The 12,167-nt window shown below is 41.9% G+C and overlaps 1 protein-coding gene and 1 non-coding gene across 2 annotated transcripts in view; both read left to right on the top strand.

Moving 5' to 3' along the window:
• Positions 1 to 438: 438 nt before the first annotated feature.
• The window catches only part of Tacr1 (tachykinin receptor 1), a 156,953-nt gene continuing 145,224 nt past the window's right edge, over positions 439 to 12,167 (top strand). Inside the window, exon 1 of the mRNA XM_015499856.2 lies at positions 439 to 1,738. Within this exon, the coding sequence (XP_015355342.1) occupies positions 1,350 to 1,738 (389 nt within the window). The 5' untranslated portion in view covers positions 439 to 1,349. The remainder of the gene's footprint in view (positions 1,739 to 12,167) is intronic.
• On the top strand, positions 6,149 to 6,255 carry LOC125611852. Its single transcript, XR_007342092.1, has one exon. It is a non-coding gene; the product is annotated as a U6 spliceosomal RNA (small nuclear RNA).

Here is a 12,167-nt window from a genome sequence, read left to right as displayed (position 1 = left end):
CCCCAATGCTTGCGGGGAGGCTCGTCCTGAGAGCTCAGATGGAAGGCTTAGCAGTAGCTTCTCCTAGAGTGAGGAGCCAAGTCATCAGGGTGGCTGGAGAAGGTGCACGAAGGCTTAGAACCTTTCCAGGTGCTTTCCAGGAGAATCAGCTTGCCAGGGAGAGGAGCTACTTTGGGGGGGGGGGGGGTGGGCGGCGGGGAGTAGATGGGGTGGGTACGAAAGTTTTCCAGACTCCTGAAACCGGTTGTTTTCAAGCAGTTCAAGCCTGTGGTGCCCTTAGGCTGGAGCGCTGGCACCTTGCCCTCCCACTTGCCCAACTACCACAGCCTTAATAAGTAGGCGCCTCTGCAGAGTTGCAGCAGGGCTCTAGGCTGCCTCCCCTGAACGTTGACTGTCCTTCACTTCAACTGTTTCCCAAATCTTTCCTTTCCCCCCAGCCTCCCTGGTGCAAATGTGGTTCCAGCTGTGGACCCATCTGGCTCAGTTACTCCCAGGCCACCTACCGCCCTCTGGTGGATTGCTGCGGCGACCGGCTTACAGACGCCCACAGCAGGTAGCAAGCAGCAAAAGGCAGGATTGCCGCGGCGGTGGAGTGAGACAGTTGCCAACAGCTGGCGCAGCGCTGCGCACAGGGACTGGCGAGTAAGCAGCCCAGGTACTGCCCCCTTCCCAGTGACGTGTCTGCAGCGTGTTATAAAAGCCTCGTGCGCAGCCTGCCGAGGTTCTGTTAACTCCCGAGCTGAGCAGAACCCAAGCCAAGAGACTCCTGCAAAGCTGCAGGCAGCGGCAGCGGCGGCTTCAGCTAAAGCGCAGAAGAAGAAAAAAAAAAAAAAATTCTTCAGCTGGACACGAGGACCCAGAATTCTGGCCATAGAATCAGAACTTTTACAGACAGCGCTGTGACAGGCCCTCTTTCCCTCCCCACAAGTCCTCACGCAACGTAGGGCTTTGCCTTTCCCGCTGCAGAAAGGTGAGATAGGAGTTGCAAATAGCAGCAGGTGCAAAAAAGGCGGGGTTCTCTTCTTTCCTAGAACGGTAACCGGTGGAATTGCTTTTCCCCTTTCAGTTTGACGCAGAAGAGACGCTGACTTCAGATTCGGAACTCAAATGCTTCCTGAAGCTTGAAAGTGGAGGAATTCAGAGCCACAAGGGGCAGGCAGAAGGTAAAGCTAGCATTTATTCTCTGAGCGCCAAGTCTCCTGCTTATAAGGAGAGTTCTGCCCAGAAAGAGACTTCCTCCCTCCTGCCTGACTTAAGCAGGGCCCTGAGCCTCAGGAGCCTGCCACAGGACCCCGCTGCAAAGAGAGCCCCGGTGTACAGAAGGGAGGTCTTTGCTGCCTAGCTGCACAATGGATAATGTCCTCCCTGTGGACTCAGACCTCTTCCCAAACATCTCCACCAACACCTCGGAACCCAACCAGTTTGTGCAGCCGGCATGGCAGATTGTCCTTTGGGCAGCTGCCTACACGGTCATCGTGGTGACCTCCGTGGTGGGCAATGTGGTAGTGATGTGGATCATCTTGGCCCACAAGAGAATGAGGACAGTTACTAACTATTTCTTGGTGAACCTGGCCTTCGCGGAGGCCTCCATGGCTGCGTTCAATACAGTGGTGAATTTCACCTACGCTGTCCACAATGAGTGGTACTACGGCTTGTTTTACTGCAAGTTCCACAACTTCTTCCCCATCGCTGCTGTCTTCGCCAGTATCTATTCCATGACGGCTGTGGCTTTTGATAGGTGAGCTTGCCCTTTGCGGAAGTGAGAAAGTGTCCAGAGTGGACCACTGCATTGCTCTGGAGTTTGGGGGCTGGGTCATATATGGTCCAAGGGGAAGATGAGCCACCCATGCCCTGGGGCTTTTACTGGCTGTCAGTTGAGTCAGTGGTGGATGGAGACCTTTATCTTATTTTTCTATTTCATCTTTCTCCCCCTACCTCACCTTTTTTTTTATCACCCATTACCAGTCTCCCTTGCTTTCAACACACACTCCCATTTTCTTAATATAACTTTCCTTACTCCATTCATTCATCTCCCTGACACTTTCATTTCCACTCCTGTTTTGTTTTGTTTTGTTTTGTTTTGTTTTGTTTTGTTTTGTTTTCCATATATTCCTTCTCTCCTTAAAGCCTGAGGGGCATTCCCAGGGCTTGGTCAAGGAACTAGCCCCTGAAGGGAGCTTTGTAAATTCCTCCAGGCCTGCTCTTCTGTTAAGCAGCTTCATGTTGTGTTGTGTTTTAAGCACACCTCGGCAAATTTTCTCATTTTTCATTTTTTCCTGACGATTCAGGGACTTTCAGTTCCCATCTCAACTCTCCAGTTATTATTTGAATGTGAAGAGCATTTCATACAAATCATAAAACACTCCAGATTCTAATTCAGCTTCCTCTGTGCCCCGACGAGTTCTCATTCAAGAATGAGAGCAGTACAGTTCCTAAGGATCAGGAAGCTTACCCAGACAATTCCTAAATTCCTCTTGCTATGGAAAGTCAATGTTTCTAGCCTGTCTGCATCCACAGAAAATATGCTTGGCCAAACAAGTGAGAGCCCTTCATTCCCTATAATTAACAAATTAGGGTTTCGGAAGCTGATGGAAAGTGAAAACATTGGCATTTTCAAAGACAGGCTGGTGTTCTAGAATGAATGGCTCTTGAGGGGGCATGATGGATAAGTAACTGTTAGGGCACAGCTTTATTGGTATTGACTTTTTTGTAGGTGTCCCAGGTCTCTAATGTGTGTGTGTGTGTGTGTGTGTGTGTGTGTGTGTGGTGTGTGTATGGACACAGGTGTCAAATGCTCCCCTGGATGTGGAAGCATGTTTAAAACACCTGCACGGTGATTTTAAAATGGATTCTTTTGGTGTACCTGCTGAGATAAATGAATGTAAAAAATCCAGAGAAGGAGCTACAAGAAAACTTTTTTAAATCTCAAAACTATTAACCCCTTTTACATAAAGATTGTTTATGATTTGCAGTTGATTTAAAGTCTCTTTCATTTTTTAATCAGAAAAATCTGTATTTTTATCCTGTAAGGTGGTATCCAAATGTTAACTTGTGAATTCCATATACACTTCCCTTTGTGCAACTCTTATTGTGCTTGATATGTTGTGCGTTAAGCAAGTTGTAGTGAATCCATTTATATTTTAAAGGTAGAAGGTAAATCAGTTTTTTTTAAAAGTGGTAGTGGTACTCTTTTATGCTATTCTGGTTTTCAGATATTCAGTTTGCTGGAAGTGGGATACACCTGTAAGTCCTTCTGTATTGACTAGCTCCTTTACAGTAGCTTTTATAAACTTAAAAAAAAAAATTCAGTGCATGATACAGAACCATTTATCAGTGCAATGAAACATGATGTCATTTTGCCTTACATACACTTTCTTGATTCCTAAATTAGAGGGTAAGGTAGTGTTTTGTTTGTTGTTGTTGTTTTCTATGCTAGGGCCTTGCCTAAGCCCTGCAGACCTGTCAGTCAATGTGAGCTAGGGCATTCCGCAGCTGATGGAGCACAGCAGACAGCTCTCTCCCTTTGGCTAACACAGGAACATACTTCACAGCTCTACTCTTTCCTCTGGAATTTAGAAGATTAGGGGTAGAAATGAGGACCAGGACCCTCACAGTGAATTGGACAAGGAGACATATTTTCACTATTGTTTTTCTCTAGGTAAACCACGGCAGGACCTTGACCCTTTGTGACACCTGCTCTATGTGATCAAAGGGTCTCAGATGCCAGAGTTATGGGAAATGACAGCAATAAGAAATGTCCTGTGTTTCTAATGTGCAGCCATGACTCAGGGTTAGAGTTCAAATTGGAGTTAGGTTTGGGGGTTCAGCTCTCTGTCTTCATGTACCTCAAGTGCTCCTTCTAGTTTTCCTTGCTCAGCTTCATGAGCACACAGTGAATTCATCCCTTAGGCCCCCTGGTAAATGTGTCTCTTGCATGCATGGGCATCCATTCTCCCCCGGGAAAGTTATAGAATTGGAAAGGGGCCTTAAGCTCTCTATGAATTCTCTCTCCTTTTTCCAACATGGAAATGCAGACTTGCAGGAAATGTTAAATTACCTTTTTGTGTGTTCTTTGAATTTTCAATGGACAACCTTGGAATCAAATCTTTAAAAATAACAGCATGGTTTTTCTGATGGTAAAATTAAACCTTTTTCATTGCAAAACACTCAGGAATTATGGAGAGCATAGACACAGAAATTCAAATCAGCCATTACCACACCATCCAAAAATAACACCTGTTAACATTTGATTTTTCTCTTTTATAAATATTACACTACATAATTGAGGTCAGAGTCTATATAATTTTGTAGCTTATGTTTTCCCATAGATACTGGTGGAAAACATTGGTAACTTTGCCCATGTTATTACAATCTTTAGAAACATAATAATAACTTAGTATTGCTTCATTATATGAATGCACTATTATTGATTTTGCCATTCCCCTACTGTATGTAGGTGATTTCTGGTTTTTTTCTATTATGACTAATGCTGTAATGGATACATCTATATGAAAATTTTGCTTTGCTTTTTTATCCCAGTAATGGGGATTGAAACCAGGGGTGTTCTACCACTGAGCTAAATCCCCAGTTCTTTCTAGTTTATATTTTGAGACAGGGTTTCTCTAAACCTGGTCATAAACTTGTGATCCTCCTGTATCACCCTCCTGATTGATTTGCTGTCTTGACAATTTCCTTAGGATAGAGTCCCAGAGGTGGAATTACTGGATCAAATGAAATATTTTTTTTTAAAAGAAAACTATCCTAGTTTTACAGGATTGTAAACTCTGGGCAGAGCAAAGAACACATCTGTTCTGTCTTGTACATTTGAATCTCTCTGGCACAAAGCAGAATGCTTGACACCTAACAGTCACTTGAATGTTTATTGAATATATTAATGAATGAATAAATTACACATTTCTAGAACATTTGGGAAACAAGTTATATTGTAACCAAAATATAGAAATCACTTTAAAATCCCACTGGTGATAGTTAACCAGTTAAAATTCTGGATTACTGGCTTATAATTACTTTTTATCTGTGTTGTTTCTGGCATTGACAGTCATTCATATTTTTAAGAGTAAATTTTAGATCATAATGAAAACAATTTCAATAGCTGATGAGGGGGCTTTTTATGGCCAGGGGGCTTTTGTGGTTGTTATTGTTTTTCCTTGATATTAAAGCATAGGAGTTTTCCATGTCGTAAAAAATGTTTTTAAAATGGGATATTTAATGGATGCATTATATTACATGACTAAAATCATTTATTTAACTATCCATGTAGATTTTTTACTTTTTCATTATTACAAGTAACTGAAATGAATATTCTGAACATAAGCCTTTGAGAGAATCTCTGTTTCTTTCCTTGGAATAAACTCCTTGAAGTAGAATTGTTCGGAACAACTGTCCTATCAGAATTTGCCGTGTTTCCTTCTAGAACCCAGATGTGACAAAATTCAGTTGCAGATTGCAGTACTAACTTAAATGTTCCTTGAAGTCTTTCCTGAATGGACAGAGACTGGGGGAAGGATAAGGGGAGATCTTGTTAAGAAGGTATAATTATTTTTTGAAGTCATTGATTACCTAGAATAAAATAAGTCTTTCAGAGATAAATGTAGTTGAATAAGCAAACACCAGGAAGTTTTTCATTTGAAATGTTGCAATTCCTCACACTTAGAATTTGAAAATTCTTTTCTACTATGAAAACTAAAAGGTATGTATGGTGCTTCATGAAATTTGAAGATGGGGGATATTGAGAGGTCATGCCCTTATTTTACATGGGCTGGTGATGGTGTCCTGTTCTATAGGAGGAGCAGACTCTGAGGAGAGACCAGGAGAACCTATTCTTAACCCTGTAGGAGCAGATGAAAAGGTAACAGACCAGGAACCTAACTAGGAATCACACATGCAGTAACAGGGGACGCCAAACAGCAGTGGCCTAGTATCACAGCTCCTAATACATGGCAGGGGCAGGTATGATCTCAGAGAGATGAAGCACCACAGTTGCTCACTACTCAAACTGGTTCTAGATATGTTGTATTTGAGTGAAAGGAAAAATCCCAATGGGAATTGTCTCTGGATAATGTGAGATATGATCAGGACCAGAAGTATAGTTACCCAGGTAGGGATGACTATTGAAAATAAAAGAGCTGTGCTCGCTTCGGCAGCACATATACTAAAATTGGAACGATACAGAGAAGATTAGCATGGCCCCTGCACAAGGATGACACGCAAATTCGTGAAGCGTTCCATATTTTTATTTTGGTCGTGGAGGGAACTTCAGTGGTCGTGGTGGCTTTGGTGGCAGTTGTGGTGGTGGTGGATATGGTGGCAGCGGGGATGGCTACAATGGATTTGGTAATAATGGAAGCAATTTTGGAGGTGGTGGAAGCTACAATGATTTTGGCAGTTACAACAATCAGTCATCAAATTTTGGACCCATGAAGGGTGGAAACTTTGGAGGCAGAAGCTCTGGACCTTACGGTGGTAGAGGCCAATATTTTGCCAAACCACGAAACCAAGGTGGCTATGGCGGTTCCAGCAGCAACAGTAGCTATGGCAGTGGCAGAAGGTTTTAAACTGCCAGGAAACAAAGCTTAGCAGGAGAGGAGAGCCAGAGAAGTGACAGGGAAGCTACAGGTTACAACAGATTTGTGAACTCAGCCAAGCACAGTGGTGGCAGGGCCTAGCTGCTACAAAGAAGACATGGTTTAGACAATACTCATGTGTATGGGCAAAAAAACTCGAGGACTGTATTTGTGACTAATTGTATAACAGGATATTTTAGTTTCTGTTCTGTGGAAAGTGTAAAGCATTCCAACAAAGGGTTTTAATGTAGACTTTTTTTTTTTGCACCCATGCTGTTGATTGCTAAATGTAATAGTCTGATCATGACGCTGAATAAATGTGTCTTTAAAAAAAAAAAAAGAAAGAAAGAAAAGAGCTAATGAGCTCTCTGAAAGAGTAAAAGAGGAACCTAGCACGCGCATGCACACACACACACACACACACACACACACAACACACACACACTCACACACACGACAGAAACTCTGCCCACTGATCTCTGGTGTCCATCTTATGCCCATCTTCCCTGGTCTCTACTAGACCTGCAGTCTGTCCTCAAATCTTACCTTAATGGTTGGATGTGGAAGCCATCGTCTATCTAAGGGCAGGCAGTCCTTCAGGCTTTCCCACTTCTCCCAGAAGCAGGACTTAGATTCCAGGATCCCTTGCAATAATTTAAATGGACCTGGAAACCCAGGGCCAAGAATCTCTGGGATGCTGAGAATAGCCATTAATTAGAAGCTCAACAATCACAACTGGTCCTATTTTTTCAAATCAGGAACTGCAAATATTATTGTTGATGTGAATCCAACTATTGTTGTTGGGGATCAAACTTGAGTCTGTTACATCTCCAGTGGATATTTAGGCTTCCAGACCTCTCCTTGAGACGCTCAGTGCTCTATTGCAGCTGCCTCTCCACACTTGTGCATCCTCTCCCGACTCATGAGAGTCTCCACTGTCCTGAACAATCAATACTGTTTTGTTGTGTTTGGGTTTTTTTTTTTTTCTTCTTTTTCTTCTTCTTGTTGCTGGTATGTGTTTTGTTTTTGCTTTTAATCTGGCAGAAATATAGGTTATACTGGGGAAGAATAAATAAAAGTATATACATTTGTTACTATTATTGTCGCTGAATTAAAAAATGGTAGAATGAAGATCATGAGGGAGAAACACTCAAACTTAGGAAAGATGTTGAATCCATTGAGGGATGACGCCCCAAGATTAGGTGATGTTTCCAGACTCAGGGCTTTGTGTCTTCCCTCAAAGGGCTCCTGCTATATATTAAATCAAATAAGAGTGATTTAGAGGTAACCACTAGAAAATACACCAAGTGATGTGTCTAATATCAGTTGCACAAATAATTCTACAGGAGAGGAGAGAGTTCATGGTCAGCAATGGTGAAAGATCAAGGATGACTGCAAAAAGTGGCAATTGAGTTGAGCCTTGATGTATAGATATGAATTTTAGAGAGGATGATTTTTTTTTGTACCAGGGATTGAACCCTAGTGCACTTAATCACTGAGCCACATCCCCTGCCCTTTTTATTTTTTATTTTGAATCAGGGTCTTGCTAAGTTGTTCAGAGCCTTGCTAAGTTGCTGAAGCTGATTTTGAACTTACAACCCTCCTGCCTCAGCCTCCTGAGTCACCGGGATTACAAGTGTATACCACCATGCCCCACAAGGGAATGATTTTTTGAAAAAGTGACATTCCAAGTACAAGATAGTGTATGACAAAAGCATGGAGGTCAAATGTTGCAAGGTATTTGGGGGAGAATGACAGACTGATTCATCTGAATTAACTCACATGTGAGTCAGGGGATGAATGGAGGACTTGGTGGGAAGAAAGTGATTACAGTTATTGGATTTGATGAGAAAATATAATGATTCATTGGAAATGCCCAAAAAGCAACGTGAGAGGTGGGGTTAGAGAATAAGAAGTCATGAATCAAAATGTAGATTTAGGAGTTTTCCAGATGAGCTATGTCTTCTGTCTATATACATGCCTCCATAGAACAGTCTCAAGATTCACAGGAGCATCCTACCAGAAACTAGGATGGAAAAAAGAAGAAGAAGAGAGGGAGTAGAGAAATTAGAATGAGTGGAGTGACAAAGGTTAAGAGACTCAACTTGTGACTGACTCTGTTCATTTGTGTCATTGAACCCAACGACAGTGAGGACGTTTGATTTGTCAATTAGAGAACATTGGTGACCTGTAACAGACAGTGTCTGCAGGGTATGGTCAAGGGAATAAACTTGGATGGCAACAAGGAGAATGGCCTCTTTCTCACTCATCAAATCATCATTGACCACCTACTATGTGCCAGATGCTGAGGCAGGAAGACACTGTATTTCCCCTGGGAGATTGACAAAGACACAAACATCAAATAACCCAGTAGAATTGATGCCATGCTGAGGGAGCTTGGAAACAGAGTAAAGAATATTCTTGAGAAGACAGGAGAGACTTACTGGTAAAAGTAGGAGAAGGAGGGGTGGGGAGGGGAAGACGAAGTAGAGCAAGAAGAAAGAGAAGGAGTTGGAAAAGAAGAGGAGGAGGGGGAGAAGGAGCAGCAAGGTACAGAGAAAAGAGTGTGGAATGTCATTTTTTAATTAACTTAAGAACACTGGATTGGGAATGCTCATAATGATTTATTAATATGTCACTTGAAAAGTAGAATGGAGATTTCATATTAATAAAATTGATAATGATATCTTCTATTTGTATGCTTTCCAACCCATTGTCTCATCTAATCCTCATGATGCCAAGGGGGATTCTTTTTCTCTCTCGGAAAGACTATTAGAAACAATTTCTTTTATCATTGTCCTCCAACTCTCCACCCCTCACAGCTTGAAGACACAGGCAATTTGCTTTTATGTGCCTTATATACCTCCCTACATAATCCTGTTCACGGGGGCTTTTGAATCATATTGTATCTAATGAAAGCTGTCGCTGAAAGCATAAAAGTGATGGAAGGATCTGACTATACCAGATAGGACATAAGAGACCTTTTTGACAATTTTTTACCCAGATATAAATTCAACCCCACAACCTTCCAGATAGAGTCATGGTAAAGAGTTTCAAATTCTGCTTGAATATTTCACTCAATTTGCCCCACACATTAATTCAATCAATTGTATAGCATTATAAATTTCTTCCTTTTGTTGAGCTGAAATCTGCCTCTCTGGTTTTGGCCTGTTTCTACATCTCCTCTCTCTTCCATGTGACAGCCACTCCAAAACATCCATCCCAAATCTTCCCCATCCCTGGTTAGCAGTCCTGGGTTCCTTCATCTTTCTATCCTCACTGGTCTGTATAAGTTATCCCCACTTGTTAATGGTCCTCTGAAGAACAAGTGACTAGAATGTAGCCTTACCTTATCACCATGACCCTGCCCAGCACCACCTGCTGCAGGACGGGAATCCTCCTTGGTAGCCTTGTTGTCCTCTGAGGCTTGGCTCAGGAGCCACCTCCATTAAGAAGCTTATCTTGACCTACAAGTCTAAACAAGGTTCCTTTTTATCTATTCCCTTAGCCTTTATCCAAAGGTGTTGTAAGGGTCTATAATGTGCTAGTCTAGCACACCTCTCTGCCCACTAGACTAAGCTGCATGAAAACCAAGGTGCTTTATCTGGTTTCCTGTTCACAGCATTTACACAAGTGCCTGGCACAAAGTGAGAACTTTTTAAATGTGTAAACTGACTGGACAAACTGACTATGCCTCCCTCTTGCACACAACAAAATCTGAACACTAGACCCAATACATGGAACAGATCCTAAACCCATCCATAAAGTTTTGTGTTCAAGCAAAAGAAAAATATGGGCAAATATTGGTTACTGTAGACTTGTACAACAACATAGGACACTTTTGATTAAGAGGAGGTGTTGGAGGAGGTGTTGATCATTTTTACCATTCTGCTAATTTCTCCAGACATACTAGGGATGACTAGACAATTTATGGAACTTTCCCTGGTCCTAACCCCCCTGGCTTTTTCTCCAATTCTTCCCACTAAAAACAAGATGTACACTCTCTTCTTTACTTGGCCTTGAGGTAAGACAAATAGAAAACTACACTCCAACCAGCCTTTCAAGTCCTCTGTCCACAGTAGTTGTCTGAATGCCTTCTCCATTGACCCAGGAAAATTCCAGCATACAGTGGCCCAAGAAAGTCACAGAGTAGGGGACAGATTAGGCACTGGCTTATACTGCCCCAAATTCAAACCCCCTAGAGCAGCTGCGTCCCACCTCAGTGCAAGGGGAAACAGGAGGCACTGTGGAAAAGGAACCCCAGGGATGAAGAGGTACTTCCGTCATGTCCCTGAGGCCTGAGCCTCAGCATGGGTTCCAGCACTAGTTCTACCATGTGCTAGCAGGGCAAACATAGGCAAGGTACTTGATCTTTCTGGACTTCAATTCCCTCATCTGATAAAATGAATACAATAAAACTTACCTTGTAGAATATTGTTTCAAGGAAAGAGAGAAAAGTATTTCAAAACCTCCAGTTTATTGACTGACCCCCAATAAGAAATGAGTTAATAGGAATGAGCATTATGTTCACTAATAAACCCTGACACACCACTGTATTGATTAGACAATCTCATTCCTGTCTTAGAGTCCTCCTGGACTCCTTCTACATCAAGTATAATAGCAATAGGGTGCCATTATAGATCCTTTATAGATTCTTACTATAGGGTGAAGCATTTATAGATCCTTACCCACTAAATTGTAGTTTAAAATTCTCCTGATTGACCCAGCAAATCCCTTGCTAAATGCTTTTCAGCATTCTTGCCATCTTTTTGTGGGGATGCGCACTCACCCCATCATTTAGATACTGTAGGTCCTGCTCCAGCCCAGCTAGCCCACAGCAGAACCAGTGCAGGGACCCATCACCTGTGCTTCTTGCCTAGAGGCCTTTCTACTGTCGAAAGCTAGAGTTAAGATTATTAAAAGGCACTACTCTAGGAAGGACAGGAAAGGCACTCCTAGGGGAGTCCCAAATTTTAGACATAGTGATAAGACTGAATTAGAAAGTAGATTAAAGAAAGAAGGATTTTTAAAAAAGTGGTGGGATTAGGTCCAGGGCTGCTTGGAAAATTCTTCTTTTATTATCCCCCAAAACCCATTTTCACTTCCCCAATCTTTTATTTCCCAAAGTCACCACCTCACATGGAGAGCATGATTTGCATGTTGAATGTCAGGGAAAACTTGTTCGTTGCCAAAAGTTCTTATAGCTGCATGATTTTTAATTGATATTCAACTTATTCCAGTTGTAGTGTGTACTTAGCCTTTAAACACATCTTATAAATCAGGAACCATTCTTCTAAATCTACTTTGTGTGTGTTGAAGTGTTAAACATGCACTGCCTCTTGAGCTTTGACTAAAGTTCAATTAACATGTAAACATGAGCTGCAGTCCTTTCCCCTAATATTTAATTCCATTTCCAGACTAGTTAACATATTTTAAATTCGTCCCAAATTTTCCTAAACTTAACAAGTCAAATAATTTTAAAAATGTAAATAGCATGTATGAACTTGATGAATTAAATTCCTTTAAGCATCTCAAACTGTAATCACAAATTTAATACATATGGTTTTCTTAAAAACTTAAAAT

This window comes from Marmota marmota, unplaced genomic scaffold (genome assembly GCF_001458135.2).
Source record: "Marmota marmota marmota unplaced genomic scaffold, marMar, whole genome shotgun sequence".
Lineage (NCBI taxonomy): Eukaryota > Metazoa > Chordata > Mammalia > Rodentia > Sciuridae > Marmota > Marmota marmota.
Note: the sequence above shows the minus strand (reverse complement) of the source record. Positions and strands in the feature narration are given on the sequence as shown.